The sequence below is a fragment of the Mytilus californianus genome, unplaced genomic scaffold (genome assembly GCF_021869535.1).
Source record: "Mytilus californianus isolate M0D057914Y unplaced genomic scaffold, xbMytCali1.0.p SCAF_2, whole genome shotgun sequence".
In the NCBI taxonomy this organism is placed as follows: Eukaryota; Metazoa; Mollusca; class Bivalvia; order Mytilida; family Mytilidae; genus Mytilus; species Mytilus californianus.
In genome coordinates this window covers 43,723,710-43,740,801 of record NW_026262668.1, presented here as the reverse complement: position 1 = coordinate 43,740,801, position 17,092 = coordinate 43,723,710, and the positions used below count along the sequence as shown (strand labels likewise).

General features: G+C 33.8%; 1 protein-coding gene and 1 long non-coding RNA gene across 2 annotated transcripts in view; one reads left to right on the top strand and one right to left on the bottom strand.

Moving 5' to 3' along the window:
- LOC127728012 (uncharacterized) overlaps positions 1-7,252 on the bottom strand; it is a 36,276-nt gene extending 29,024 nt beyond the window's left edge. Inside the window, exons 1-2 of the long non-coding RNA XR_007993967.1 lie at positions 6,509-7,252; positions 5,916-6,214 (exon numbers count right to left, since the gene is read on the bottom strand). This is a non-coding gene — a long non-coding RNA (uncharacterized LOC127728012). The remainder of the gene's footprint in view (positions 1-5,915; positions 6,215-6,508) is intronic.
- The window catches only part of LOC127727985 (WD repeat-containing protein 37-like), a 36,697-nt gene that overhangs the window by 301 nt on the left and 19,304 nt on the right, over positions 1-17,092 (top strand). Inside the window, exon 2 of the mRNA XM_052235133.1 lies at positions 11,846-12,039. Coding sequence (XP_052091093.1) covers positions 11,906-12,039 — 134 coding nt within the window. The 5' untranslated portion in view covers positions 11,846-11,905. The remainder of the gene's footprint in view (positions 1-11,845; positions 12,040-17,092) is intronic.

Here is a 17,092-nt window from a genome sequence, read left to right as displayed (position 1 = left end):
TTTCTCTGATTACAAACAAAACTGTGCAACTGGAGTTTTTTTTTTTTTTCGCCTTGAACATTTTTTATCGCACTAATACTCATATTAAGATTTATATGACAAGGTTTGTTGATAAAAAGCATTGTTGTCATCAAAGAAAGTCTCAAGTCTTTAGTGGTCTTTACAACATGTATCATAAGATGACCATACTTTTACTGCAGGACAATTTTCACAATAATGTCACAGGAAAAATAGAACACTGATCTATCGCCAAACTGGGTGAAGATTAAGTCACCAAACCACAAAGACTAAAGGTGTGGTATTAATTGTTGGCCATTTTCTGCATTAAATGAGTCGTCCAAAATAATAATACTTTATGTATCTGTAAATATACAAAATTGTAAACCAAGTTTACAATGTGTTCCAATAAATATGAACAATATGCATAACTGAAAATGAAATATTCACATGCAACGGAGCTATATTCTGACATTTACATGTACTGATATACCAAAATGCGGCCTTCAAGCCAAACTGAATTCTATATTTGAAATACTAAGATTTCTTTGCTTTAATTGAAACATTTGAACCATTTAAACAAGACTAAACATGCTAAAAGAATAAATAAAGTTACAAGTACCTGTAGTGGCAATTCTCATCATCCGCCCTTCCTGATATATACATGTATTTACCAGTAACTAACTCAAAAAGTGCTTATTAGTATATATATATATATATGGTTAAAATTGCCACATTTTGAGTTCATACATAGCTCATGCCATTTGAATATAAATATATATAATTTAAATATTAATAATTTAAAGTATCGCAATCACTTTCTACAGTACCAATTTAAATACTTGTGTTGTGATTTAAATATTCAGTATGTAAAGCCAAACATAGCGCACAAAGTTATAGTCTGTTTATAACTTTGTGGCGCAAAACTATTTATGGTCAATCGTCAAGTGGAATATGAATATGATATGAACATATCATCCGCCCAGTAGTAAAATTTGTGAGGACATCATCCGCCCAGTAGCAAATTTGCATGAATTTACGAAGATCTAACAGGATACTGGCTCGGACGTCGCCCAGTATAAAAAGGTTCGACACAGACGTCACCGTGGACACGGTGTCGTCTGATAAGGCAGGTGTCCCCTCATCACCAGACATGACAAATATCCCAAACATGACTCGTTCAGATCATCATACTAGTGACAATAGCAATAGTACACATACACAGCCATGTTCAGTTCTCCTTAAAGACATTTTGGATTTTGATGACTCTGAACAACACTGTCTTATTTCGAAATGTGGAACTAATAGCTGCAAAACTTGAAATTTTAATAACAGATGCTCAATTACTAGCAATTTAACTAAAAAGTCTTATTTTACTAGAAGTTACGATGATCTGAATTGTAAATCTATAAATGTAGTCTACGGATTAGAGTGTAACCTTTGCGGATTGGTTTAAGTCGGTGAAACGAAAGGAAGGCTAAACAAATGTATGTGCGGCCATAGATCAGATATCAACCTCAATGCAAACGACATTCTGTACCAGCATTTTAATCAGCCTTATCATTGCATCGTTTCTATGACAGTTCGTATTATCGAAAAAATATACCACAAGACAAACAATCCTCAACTTGCAACGCCTCTCCGTAGACATAAAGAGGACTACTGGATTCGACAATTGGGAACTGCGACACCATATGGTTGCAATGACAAAATTGATGGTATAGGTATTCTATCTAGTCCTTCCTGTAGCTCGGTGAATGTGATGAATATTTTCGACTCTACTCCTCGACGTAGACGCAGTCATGGTCATCGTCATTATACATCACCTACTTTGCATGATGTCTCTATTATTGACTTGCTGCCATTTAAATACAAAAGCCGTTAGGTATTCATCACATTCGCACGAAACTGTATTCATTACCCCTTTCAAAACTTCATTCTCTGTTCAATTTATGTTTGGAAACCACTGTTACAAACCCTCATTCAAACCAATACAAACTTACAGCTATCATTTTGGATATTGCAAGTCACAGACTTTTCAAACCAGTTCGCATTGGAAAAAATGAAAAAGATAAAAGATCTTTTCTTAAACTTTCCTTTGCCAACAAAGGTCTTGATGGCATCAACTTAGGCAATATCCTTCATCATAAATTAGTTCAGTCGAAAATACCTCCTTATTTTAAAGATCAGTCTGTACCAATAATTTCTTATACCTATACCAAACCAAATGCAACTCAACATTGTCAATAACACTTCCCTGTGAAATTTGTTATCCAAAGGTCCAAAATATCGTGAGCCTAAATCCATCAATTGGAAATACAACTTCAAAATACTTCCAAGTGCTCCACGAAACCTCTTTCTAAATTATTAACATCTATTTTATCAGCAATCAAAGCCGGGCTCCAAAGTTATTGTGAAACTGTCTATTCTAGAGGTGGCGTGAAACAGATGTGGATACTAAAAAATTCCAAAGATCTTTTAAAGTACATACAATCTAAGACTCTCTTATCTTGCAATAGTATCAAAACATTTGACTTTTCTACACTTTACACAAGTATTCCCCATTCCAAACTAAAAGACAAATTGAAAGAGTTGGTATTACTTTGTAACTCAGGGTTGGCAAAAACCCGGGTTTTATGAGTATTGCCCAGCCCAGTGGGAAATACTGGGAAAACCCGGGTTTTACCGGGTAATACTGGGTAATATGAAATACTGGCCTGAATGTTAAAGAGGATTAATCACAAATGCAAGATTTTAATAAAATAAGATATAGTATTTTAATTTATAAGTTCATTTGTTTGAAACTCTTAATATAAAGTTTATAAATTTGAGAAAATATTAATGGTCCAGCAATTCTAAGACAAGTGTACATGAAGATACATAAGACAAGTGTCAAAAGCTTTTCTTAATAATCCTCCTAAAAATCTATCTACTTAAAGTTTTTTTTAATAAATATAACTAATATTAAGAAATAACAATTAGATGTGAGGAAAAGTACTTTTAAATATTTTTTGTTCATTACTAAAAATGTTTACAAAGTTTTATCATATGTTTATGTACATCACTAATTAATAAGTAATTATTCAGATAATAACTTCTTCTTCTTCTTGTCTCCATATGAGCCTCCTTTATAAGGAGCACCACCATGAGTTATGGCGTATAAAGGAGGACATTTGGAGCCTGTATCGGTACAGATTAATGTGAGCATTTGCCTACCCAATTCCCCAGCCAGGCCGTGACGGGTCTAGATTATTACCAGAAAGTTAACCTTCCCCAAACATAATACCATATAAAAATAAAACATACTAAATCACACACTCACCTGATTCGCTCAGTCCTCAAAGTATAAAAAAGTACAAAACTGTAACAGGATACGGTATATTTTCTATGTATCAAACATCCATTTTTTTTTTTTTATATCTGTGTTTATAAAATGGAACAGGGTCACCCCGGATGCCCCACAAAGATTTGTTTACATAACAACAATCAGCCTTTTGATTTCTATAACATGTATAAGAGTTCATGGTCTGTCCCCTTAGGGTGTTTATTTAGCATTATGATTGTATGACAACTAAAATTATAATTCACTTAAACATGTTAAACACTGCAATAAAATGTATTTTTTCAAAGTTTCAAATTTGATTATTTAAAAAAAAAGCTTGGAAATTAGCAAGGTATCCTGAAATGTGCAAAACTTGTATTCTGCCTTCATAGAATTAGTGGAGAAAAGGAAGAAATTGAATTTTCAATCTTCAGGAATGACTCTCAATGGTTACATTGTTGTATCTGTATAAAATGAATATATTTAGCTATAATACTATTAAAATACAACAAGTCTTTACTATTTTGTGTAAAAATAAGCTTGAAAAATCATATTACTCAGTATTGCCCAGTATTACCCGTTTCTGGGAGTATTGCCCAGCCCGGGAAAACCGGGACCTGGGTTTTCCCGCCCGGGTAATACTTTGCCAACCCTGACTTTGTTTCATTAAAAAGAATGGGGAACGTAGATACAAGTATTTTGTCTTGGGGAGGGATAAATCCTACTTTGTAAAGAATCACTCTGATTCAAACAAAAAATTCTCTGAAACTGACATTATCAAGATGCTTGATTTCTTGATTGACAACATATTTGTTACGTTTGGAGGACATGTTTTTTCAACAGACTGTTGGAATTCCAATGGGAACCAATTGTGCCCCTCTTCTTGCCGACTTGTTTCTTTATTATTATGAGGCTGACTTCATAAAGGAACTTCTTAGGAAGAAAGATAAGAAGCTAGCAATATCCTTTAACTTTACGTTCCGCTATATAGATGATGTTCTCTCACTAAATAATACAAAATTTGGTGACTATGTTGAACGAATCTATCCCATTGAACTAAAGATAAAGGATACTACAGATACAGTTAAGCCTGACTCATATATTGACTTACATCTAGAAATTGACAATGAGGGTCGGTTGAAAACAAAACTTTACGACAAAAGAGATGATTTCAGCTTCCCAATTGTGAACTTTCCATTTCTATGTAGCAACATTCCAGCAGTGCCTGCATACGGAGTATATATCTCCCAATTGATACGATATTCCTGGGCTTGTATTTCCTATCATGATTTCCTTGATAGAGGATTGCTGCTCACAAGGAAGCTACTAAACCAAGAGTTCCAAATGGTGAAGTTGAAATCATCCCTTCGTAAATTTTACGGATGCCATCACGAGTTGGTTGACCGTTATGGAATAACCGTTTCACAGATGATATCGGATATGTTCCTTATGTCATAACTACAATACCCTTCCCTTTTCACGAATGTGACCTACCGAATTAGACTATTTACCAGATTTGTAATAACATAAGCAACACGACGGATGCCACATGTGGAGCAGGATCTGCTTACCCTCCCGGAGCACCTGAGATCACCCCCAGTTTTTGGTGGGGTTGGTGTTGCTTAGTCTTCAGTTTTCTATGTTGTGTCATCTGTACTATTATTTGTCTGTTTGTCTTTTTATTTTTGGCCATGGCATTGTCAGTTTGTTTTCGATCTTTGAGTTTGACTGTCCCTCTGGTATCTTTCGTCCCTCTTTTATATACATGTAACACTGAAAACACAAATAACAAAATGTTAAATAAATGAAACAAAATATATTGGATACATATATCCGATGACAATAAGGTTGATAGATAATTCTCCCAAAGATTTATCAAATTGCCATTCTATCTGGTATACCTGTATTGCAATCGCCAAGTACAGGATATCCCTATAATGGATAGAAACAAGTGCCTGTAGTGAGGAGTCACATGTACATATCACCTCAGGTTATTATTTTCTATTTCTGTTTATTTCTGATGTTTTTGTCGAGCCAGCAACATTTATATCGTGAAAGCAAGACATAGCGATCGTAGATTCCAGCATCAGCGTCAACATTTAGGTTCAGTCTGTAGTAAAAGCTTTTTTAGACCAATAACTTTGTCAAACCTTCATGGAATTTTAGGAAATTTGGACAGAAGCTTTTTTATTACCATAATAAATTGCACAGTATCCAGAGCAAAATTAAATTTTTAAGATATTTATATTCATTTTTGTTGAGCCTGCGACTTTTGTCGCAGAAAGCTCGACATAGGGATAGTGATCCGGCGGCGATGGCGGCGGGGTTAGCTAACTTCTTAAAAGCTTTATATTTTAGAAGAAGGAAGACCTGGATGCTTCATACTTTGTATATGGATGCCTCATGTTACGAAGTTTCCGTCAGTCACATGTCCAATGTCCTTGACCTCATTTTCATGGTTCAGTGACTACTTGAAAAAAAAGTTCAGATTTTTTGTAATGTTAAATTCTCTCTTATTATAAGTAATAGGATAACTATATTTGGTATGTGCGTACCTTGCAAGGTCCTCATGCCCGTCAGACATTTTTCACTTGACTTCGACCTCATTTCATGGATCAGTGAACAAGGTTAAGTTTTCGTGGTCAAGTCCATATCTCAGATACTATAAGCAATAGGTCTAGTATATTCGGTGTATGGAAGGACTGTAAGGTGTACATGTCCAACTGGCAGGTGTCATCTGACCTTGACCTCATTTTCATGGTTCAGTGGTTATAGTTAAGTTTTTGTGTTTTGGTCTGTTTTTCTTATACTGTATGCAAAAGGTCTACTATATTTGGTGTATGGAATGATTGTAAGGTGTACATGTCTAGCTGGCAGGTGTCATCTGACCTTGACCTCATTTTCATGGTTCAGTGGTTATAGTTAAGTTTTTGTGTTTTGGTCTGTTTTTCTTATACTGTATGCAATAGGTCTACTATATTTGGTGTATGGAATGATTGTAAGGTGTACATGTCTAGCTGGCAGGTGTCATCTGACCTTGACCTCATTTTCATGGTTCAGTGGTTATAGTTAAGTTTTTGTGTTTTGGTCTGTTTTTCTTATTCTGTATGCAATAGGTCTACTATATTTGGTGTATGGAATGATTGTAAGGTGTACATGTCTAGCTGGCAGGTGTCATCTGACCTTGACCTCATTTTCATGGTTCAGTGGTCAAAGTTAAGTTTTTGAGTTTTGGTCTTTTTTTCTAATACTGCATGCAATAGGTCAGCTATATTTGGTGTATGGAATGATTGTAAGGTGTACATGTCTAGCTGGCAGGTGTCATCTTACCTTGACCTCATTTTCATGGTTCAGTGGTCAAAGTTAAGTTTTTGAGTTTTGGTCTTTTTTTCTAATACTGCATGCAATAGGTCAGCTATATTTGGTGTATGGAATGATTGTAAGGTGTACATGTCTAGCTGGCAGGTGTCATCTTACCTTGACCTCATTTTCATGGTTCAGTGGTCAAAGTTAAGTTTTTGAGTTTTGGTCTTTTTTTCTAATACTATATGCAATAGTTCAACTATATTTGGTGTATGGAAATATTTTATGATCTATATGTCAGTCACGCAGGTTTTATTTGACCTTGACCTCATTTTCAAGGTTCATTGCTCAGTGTTAAAGTTTTTGTGTTTTCGTCTGTTTTTCTTAAACTATAAGCAATAGGTCAACTATATTTGTTGTATGGAAGAATTGTTAGCTGTACATGCCTGCCTAGCATGGTTCATCTGACCTTGACCTCATTTTCATGGTTCATTGGTCAATGTTTAGTTTACTTGGTTAATGTTAAGTTTATGTGACAGTTGTAATAAAGCTTTATATTTAGGACTATCAACATAATATCAATGATTAGTAAAGAAGGCGAGACATTTCAGCGTGTGCACTCTTGTTCCATAATTTACTGATAAATGGACTTTGTCAACTTTTCATGGAATTTTAGGAAATTTAGACAGAAGCTTAAAGTTTTGACCAAAATACAGTATTCAGAGCAAAGTTTGAAAATATTTGTTTTCATTTTTCTGTACCGGTATTTAACTTAAAGTTTGTTACACATCAATTACGTTATCAAACCTTCATAGAATTTTATGAAACTTTGGCAGAGGCTTTTTTATGATTAAGAGATATTATTCCACTGTATGTTAAATTTTATAGCTTAATCAATATTTGATTGGTTGAGACCATTCCACGTGACATTGAAGCAAACTTTTGAATATATATTTTTTTCATTTTCAGTATTTTTCTGATAGATAACTTAGTTTTTATCGTTAACATTTACAGGCAGTCTGGGATTAAACATTTTTGACATGATACATTTGTAAACCTTCATGGATTGTTATGAAACTTGGACAAAAGCTAATCTCAAGACCATGCATGAAATAGCATTTATAGAATAAGTTGGAACTTTTTTTAGAATCTGTATTTTACTGATAAATGGGCTCACTTTTTAAGTCAACATTACACTTTTACACTGTGAGGCACATGGTTCTGGAACCCCTTATGAATTTTCTTTATTTTCATTTGTTGGTATTTACCATCAATGTGAACAGATTCATCAATGTAGATTGTACAACATTACACCTACGTATATGTTATAATGAAATTGCAAGTTATCCTTGGACCTAACATAACATTATTCTATTTTTGGTCTTAGATTTAGTTTGTAGAAAATGTAATTTATTAAATATAAAAGTAACATGTAACCTGTGGGTGCCTGTTTTTTGATATGGCTGAATTATTGAAACATGCTACAATGTATTTGCGGTTCCATTAATGCTGCAAGGTCGGTACTTCAAAGGATATTCAAACAATTTTTGTTGTTACAACTTTTTTATGCTTTTATCAACTTGAACTCAGCTTGGGTTCTGTTGTTTTATAGTGATCTTGAATTGCTTTGGTATTTTGTCAACAATTACTCGACAAAAGCTGGTAATTAATACATCAGATTTATCAAAGAAGTGAAATTTAACGATTATGATGAGAACTTAACAATCTTCTATACTCCAGTCTGGGTAAAACTTAAACAAGTCATGCTTTCATAAATGTACTTGAAGATATAAGTAATGTTTACAGTAGGTTCCGGCAAACCTTTTCAACAGGTAAAATTAGCTCAAACGTAAAGTGTTTTGTCGCGCAAACATGGATTTTTCACAAATGTAATGCGTCGAGATGTTTGATATATATTATTATAATATATACATGTAGAGTAAGCCATAAAAGATTTGATCATTTACCTATATCATATATATTAACTTTTAATCTACACTGCATAAAATTAAAGATGAATTATTAAGGATTAATGAGATGGATTTTTTTTTTTAAAGAAAAGACAAAAAATAAAATCTGTATTAAAAGATGAATAGGTAGGCAGGGTCTTTTTTACTTGTAAAATCAGTGGCATGCATATTTCCCTGATAATAGTAAATAAATTGCTTCGCTGAGCGCAGCTGGATACGACCGCAGATGTCCAACCCTGAAAAGTTGGGGCCACAATGGACACAATATTCGCGCTTGATACAGGTCTGAATTTGGATTGTAATTAAATTTTTGACACTTAATAGGTTTCTGACACAGAATAACTGTAGTCAAAGAACTTCAAATTGGTTATATGATTTGAATTTATATTAAATTTTTTGCTTTTGTGCAATACACTATGCGAATTGACCCCCCCCAATAAAAAAAATTTTTACCCCGTTTTTTTGCGTTTGTGCAATACACTATGCTGTTGAATATTAACCCCCAGAAAAAAATATTTGAAGAAATTTTCTTTTAATTTCTGAAATCTGAAATGAGAAAAAATGGTCCCCCTCCAATTTTTTTCACCTCCCCCCTTTCCCTTATTCAAAAATTCTTTCCCTCAAGTTTATGGTCAGACAATCATCATTTCTTAATACATAATTTACAAGCAGTGTAAGGGAGGTAATCAAACAGTGTTATTTAAATTGATTTTGATTTGGATTTGGATTACCTCCCTTACACTGCTTTTAAATTGTCTCAATTGTCCTTTAACCAGAAAAAACCTTGTTTTTCCCCTTTTTTTGCCCCTATTTCCTAAATGGTTTGAGCCATAACCCCCCAAAGTCAATCCTTACCATCCATTTGTAGTATGGAAACTTGTGGTATAATTTCAGAGAGATTCATACACTTTAACACAAGTTATTGTCTGGAAACTACAAAAATGCTTATTTGGGCCCCTTTTTTGGCCCCTAATTCCTAAACAGTTGGGACCATAACCCCCAAAATCAATCTCAACCTTCCTTTAGTGGTTATTAACCTTGTGTTAAAATTTTATTGATTTCTATTTACTTATACTAAAGTTACTATCCGGAAACCATCTGTCTTCTGACGACAACGTGATACCAATATACGACCAAAAATTTTTTAATTTTTGCGGTCGTATAAAAACTTAGGGTAATTAGTCACAGTTGTCAGTGAACACTGAATTGAACAGTATAAGCTTATGATATTTGTAATGGAAAAACAAAGGATATGAGGTATTCATCCATGACACAAAATCAGTTCATGCACAGCAAAAAAAAAAAACACAAAAAGCAAAAGAACCGCTTTAATTGCTGTTCTTCATCTCAAAGTCACAGTGAGTCCTTCAACTCGTAGCAAAAAAACTTTCACCTCACTACAAGTTTAGGTATATTTAAATATGGTAAAATGCACTTTTTCCAATGAAGAACGAACACCTGTATAGATGAAAATTAATTACTTTATTTGTTGTTTATGTTGAATAAGTTTATTTTTAATACCTCTTTCTGAAAAATGATAAGTCAAAATTCAGTAAAAAACTACACCTGCCTGATATTTTTTTTTCCATGCATGACAAAACATTTTTTTAACTCATTGTTTTTCTGCATCCATATTAAGATAAGGAGATGTGATATAATTGCTAATGAGACAACTATCCACAGCAGACAAAGGATTGAAACGGTGAATATGATTTCATAAAAATACAAAATAACAATTGAAAGGAATTTGTTATTACAGCTCTTCTATAAAACCATGCAAAGCAAACCTTTGATCAACTTGTTTGCTATGTTTGCTTGGATGTTTGTAAACAATATATAGGTAGGCCGAGTTTCAGTCTGTTATATACTGGAATTTGATTAGACAATAAAAATTGACATGCAATGAAGTTAATGTTTATTGTCCAATCAAATTCCAGTTTATAGTAAACAGACTGAAACAGACTGAAACAGACTACCACCTTTTGTTTACAATCATCCAAACAATCATAGCAAGCAAGTTGATCAAAGGTTTGCTTTGCATGCTTTTATAGAAGAGCTGTAAAATTTAATGACCCCCTGACATTGATAGTGACACTTTGAGCTAATTTTATCAACTGAAATAATAATTATCTTTTTAAACTTTATGCAATAGTGTATATCAAGTTTTTTGTGAAATTATGCAGACAGTTCTTCCAAACTTTCCATTTATAGTGATTTTGATATAGTGCAAAGAACTCATAATCCATAAATCTGAAAGGATCATTAAACAACAGCAGTTCAGGACAGTCATAGTCTGAGAATGATGATGGCAAAATGCTTATTTTCTGTTTGTTAACAAAAACAGAAAAAAATTCCTAACAGGTCAGGCAAATCTGCTGAATGTAAGGTGTTCTCTGTAAATGTGAATCAAACTCAATATCAAAATCGCTGGGAAATTAAAAGTTCATCTGAAGATTAAATCCATGTATATGTTCCATATAGGTAGAAGCATTAATACAGGTCAACAATAATATTTGCCTTCTTAAAAATAGCAGCTTAAAAGTCAGTTGGATAAACTTAAATAATTACTGATGTCACCAGATAGTACAATGTATATTGGATTTGTACTTTTAACTTGCAAAATGTAATATGTTTCATGTATCAGTTCAAAGATGACTGCAGCCTAAATTTCATAAATCATAGAAATTTTGTCGGTTTTTCTTCAATTTGGCATAATTATGATAAAAAATATTGCTGTCATATATCATGTACATGTTATGATTAAATATTTGTAAGGTTGATTGCATGTACATGTAAGTAATGCAAACTTTTGGTTCAGTAATAAATAAGCTACTTGCATGTTTTATTTTTAATAGTGTTATATTTAGTTACTTGATTTTTCTTTTATAAGCTTACAAATCAAGAAATCAATACTTCTGCTGAGTTTGAAATAGAACAGTTTTCACAGTAGATATATATCAATTATTGGTTTCTTTGAGAACTATCAAGATTTATTTTGCAAGGATGATTTAATTATCCCTCAGAAGAATTCAGCTTTTAAAGATCAATTTCATTCTTGGATTAACATAACAGGACATTTCTGTCATTTACATACTCTTTTGTGTTGTAAATTTCACCATTTGAAATGAATGCGTTTCTTCTGTTTCTTCCGTGATATAATTGAGAACTTTTCAACTCATTTCACTCCAGGGAATATGATTAGGACAATAATCGGACACCAAAACTAATTCATTATTCACTAATTTCATTACAGTATATAGATTGAAGACATAAGATTACGTCTTTGTAAAAGATATATGATCCGGAACTGAGCATGCCTGGAGATAATGCAAACAAAGCAAAACAGAAACCTGAACGAGGAAACAGACGACATCAAATGAGAGCTGATGCGACAGGAATGAGTAGATATGAGTCTGAATGTGAAGGGTTCTTACCTCCAGAACAGAGGTATGGTTAATTATTTGATTATCACTAACTTTATATGGACTTATAAACTAATTGTAAGGGATGCAGACCCATCAGATTGGATTTGGAATTTTCCACTTTTGTATGACATGGCAAATTAATCGTCTCCATCACTTGCTACTTCGTATTGCTATTGCCTTATGGTGACAGGTCATACTAGGCAGATAGAGGTATTTGTATTGATTTAGTATATGTTGTAATGATACAGATGTCATGATCAGCAATATAAGATCTACAAAATATCTGCATGATTGAAACCACCATACAGGAGTTATTTCCCTTACATGATGATTTCAGACGAATTAAAGCATTTAGCCTTTTATCTTGAAAACTATAATAGAAAGCCAGTTACTGTAGCATGGAAAAAAATAAACAGTACAAGATAGCTGTATGAATGCCAATATGGGTGAAACCATCAATCGACTACTTTTATAGGTTATTGACCTAAAATGATGATTTTTGACAAATTTTTGCATGTACATTTGTATATATATGTAAAAGCCTTTATATTTGAAAATAAGTCATGTTAAATTCAGGAAAAAAATGTTGGGCACACGAAAGGTCTTGAAAATAATGACTTCTAGGCATTTTACAGCTTACTATACAGTATGAGTTTTAAAGGCTTCATGCTGACCTTTAGTTTTTAACATCATTTGGTCTGTTCTGGATAATTGTCTCATAAGCAATTATACCACATCTCCCTATTCAATATGGATATAGAGAAACATTAAGTCATTAGAAAAATGAATAAACAGGCAAATTGAAATCTACAAATCATTTTATTGGTCCCTATAATTGTGATGATTGGTAGGGGAAAGGGGCATTTGATTTGAGGGGGCAGACAGGGTAAAGGGAGACAGGGAGAGAGGGGGTGGGAGAAAGGAGAGCACAGGCGGGAGAAAGGTGAGAGGGGGTGGGAGAAAGAAGAGAGGGGGTAGGAGAAAGGAGAAAAGGAATTGAAAAGGGAGACAAAAATGTACAAAATGTATATAAAAATTAATAAAAGTGAGCTGGAAAACAATTATTTTATTAAATTAGTTAATATAAAGCTTCATGAAAGTGTTAATTAATGTCATAGTAATGAAAACGACCTCATAAATACTCTTAAGCGTCGTCACTCATTCATTACGATCTCTTATATTCGGAGAAAGACTGAAAACTAACAATTTCCAGGATGTTATACTGAGTCTACATGGATCTACAATCTGTCGATACCTCAAAATTATCATTCAGTACACATTCAACATCCAATGGATTTAGTATAAAGATGTCATAGACAGCAGAGAAAATCACGACCTTGTGCAATGCAACGATACAGGTCGTGTAAAGATGTCATAAACAGCAGAGGAAAACATGACCATGTGCAATGCAACGATACAGGTCCTATATTGTGGCATTGCACAAGGACATGTTTTTCTCTGCTGTTTGTGACATCTTTACGCTAAGTCCATTGGATGTTGAATGTGTACTGACTGATAATTTAGTCTTAGATGCATGATTTTGTTTTATTAGTTGTAAGTGGCTTTGAACTAGCTGTCAGTAACTGCCAGTACTCTCAGATCTGTACTTGGTGTCTTTGTTTTGTTGGGATGTACAAGTACCCGGCCACGTCCATTCTATGTTTTTATACGACCGCAAAAAATTTTGCGGTCGTATATTGGTATCACGTCGTCGTCGTTCCCGGAAGACATTTGGTTTCCGGACAATAACTTTAAGGGGTTATGGTCTTAACAGTTTAGGAATTAGGGGCCAAAAAAGGTCCCAAATAAGCATTTTTCTAGTTTCCAGACAACAACTTGTGGAACGGTGTATGAATCTCTCTGAAATTATACCACAAGTTTCCATACCATAAAGGGATGGTTAGTATTGACTTTGGGGGGTTATGGCTCAAACCGTTTAGGAATTAGGGGCAAAAAAGGGGGGAAAAAAGGTTTCATGGTTAATGGACAATTTAAAAGCAGTGTAAGGGAAATAATCCAAACACATTTAAAGTACAATGTTGTGTATGTTTGAATTAACTCCCTTACACTGCTTTTAAATTATGTATAAAGAAATGTTGTATTATCTTGATGTGATTAGCTGTCAAATTATATTTAGAAGTTACTATTAATTAATTTTAGCCATGATTATGTATGTCATTTTCTATTTTAAGACTTTTATGATGGATTTAAATGGGTAATTATGGATGCAAATACCATTGGAAATTTGAATTCAGATTATGACCACATCTTGAGGGAAAGAATTTTTATTTTTGGAAAAAGGGGGGGGGGGGGGGGGGGGGTCAATTCGCAACATCATAGTGTATTGCACAATAGCAAACATTTGAATATAAATTCAAATCAAATAACCAATTCTAAGTTCTTTGACTACAGTTATTCTGTGTCAGAAACCTATTATGTGTCAAATATTTAATTACAATCCAAATTCAGACCTGTATCAAGCGCGAATATTGTTTCCATTTCTGCCCCAACTGTTCAGGGTTGGACCTCTGCGGTCGTATCCAGCTGCGCTCGGCGAAGCAATTTATTCTTACATGTATTTCTATTTGTATCCATCTGATGAGTTAAGCCTTTTTAACTGATTCTTATAGTTCGTTCTTATGTTGTACTGTTACACCACTGTCCCGGGGGAGGTTGGGGATCACGCTAATATGTTTAACCCACCACATTCTGTTTGCATGTGTCTGTTTCTAATCAGGAGCCTGTCATTCAGTGGTTGTCATTTGTTGCTGTGTTACATTTTTGTTTTTGGTTCATTTTTTGTACAGTAATAAGGCTGTTAGTTTTCCCATTAGCTGACAATGCGGAAAGGGCTTTGCTCATTGTTGAAGGCCATACAATTATCCATAGTTGTTAATTTCTATGTCATTAAGTCTCTCGTGAAGAGTTGTCTCATTGGCAACCACACCACATCTTCTTTTTTATATGTATAGAGACACATGTCAAAAAAGGGAACTTGATGGCCAAGTGGTCTAAGTAGTTACTACTGTAATTACTAGCCAGTCAACACTGAGGTTGTGAGTTTCGAATCCCGCTCATGCGGGTGCACTCGACTCCAATCTTAATTGACTAGGAGTGTCCGTTTTTCCTATCGAAGGTCGGTGGTTTTCTCAGGGCACTCCCGGCTTCCTCCACCAATCAAAACTGGCCGACACTAAAATTATAGCTCAAAAGCGGTACTTAAAAATGGCGTTAACAACACATAAATCAAATCAAACGCATATCAAAACCTTTTTTTTTTAGACAAATTGCTTCAAAATTTACTGATATGCAAAGATTTTGACAGAAAAGGGATGACGTTACTGAATGTAGAGTAAGGTTATTTTTACTCCGAGGTATTGAAAAAATATGTAATGGGATCTGAATGGTGTTTTTTTATTTTGTTGTCATTTCCCCTGTCCAGTTTCGTAAATTTCTTATCAATTTTACTGATTTAATTTTATTTCAACTTACATGTAACTGGGTGCACATTCAGCTTAGAAAAAAAACATATCTTCTACTTAACCCTATCAAACTAGACAAAGGTAATGCCACCCTACATTCATGCAAGGATAAAGTGCTTTAAAAATTTGATTAAGTACACTGTGATTTTCAAGTAGTTTGAAATGATTGATTTGAGGTTGAAAATTGTCCGGTGGCAAATATTTCAGGCATTATCAGGACGATACAATACAATTTGAATTAGTTGTGTCTAAAAGACACATTTAATTTAATGCAGCCATCAAAAAGGTTATTTATAAAAACATTCCATCAGTTGTAAAAGTGATAAATTAAATAATACATATTTTTATTATAGTATTTACTCTGTATGATGTAAACGTGTGAGCTGTGTGCGTAGTTGCGGACTATATGCATGTAAACAAAAGTATCTCTTTAATTTTTTTTTGCGTTCAGAGCGCTATTTGGGATTAAACTTCATCAAAGCACCGATTATTCATTTATTATTGGCCACTGTTTTTTAATGAATAGTGTGATTGTAAATTTCGAGAAATAATTTGTTTTGAAAAACCGAATTGAAAGAAAAATATGTAACGGGATCTGCATGATCTAATTTTATTTCGGCACATCGGGTGCACATTAAGTGGTGACATCCCAAAATGTCAAGCCTTTGTTAACTTTTGCCTCATTCTGATGTTGCTGTCCTGTGTAAACTAGGCTTAGCGCTTATACGATTACAGTGTTGGCAATTTATTTTATACAAGCTTCCGGAACCATATTTTCTGTACAGTCCAATAATGTTCAGAAACTGGTTACACTTGGAACATAGAAAAAGCTGTGCGGCAAAATTACCAAGTTCGGAGACAATTATTCTTCTTTGTTAATTCCATTCAAACAAACCATTTTATGTCTGAATTTCCACGGCTGCTTGTACTATGCATTTTCGCTAAATTATATCCGTATAACTATTCTTTTCCAAATGAATTCTATTTTTCTATTTTGCAAGCAGCGTTTTTAGCAACCATTTTAAAACTAATTGGTTTCTTAACCAAATTGCACTAATAGTGGCACAACAATTCCCCGTATTTTCAAACATTATCCTGCGTTTCTATAATTTGGATTTCTATTTTGAAAAAAAAAATCATCGGGAAACGGCGTGCATCAGACTTACAAATTCATTGCAAACAGAAAGCTTAACATTTAGTGAAAAATTTATTGAGATTCTTGAAGCAGAAGAAACAACACTTCTATCTCGTGAAAGGACACGACGGGGACGAGCCATAAAAACAAGACATTTGATCGATTTCTTTTAAAATGAGCTTCCTATACATTAGTTTTTCATGTTTTAGAGCGGGAGACAAGAGAAGAGGGGCGGGAGAAAGGAGAGAGGGGGTGGGAGAAAGGAGAAAGGTACCCCCCTGACCGCCCCCTCTCATTTGGATGGGCATTGGGAGATTTTGTCAATAATTTCTTTATCCAGATTTTTACATTGATAAATTATGTGTTCCTGGAAATTGAAGAAATCAATTTGATTTTATAATGACATTGATTACACTTGAATGCAATGGAAATTTTTATTCTCTGCCGTAGCGGAGGTG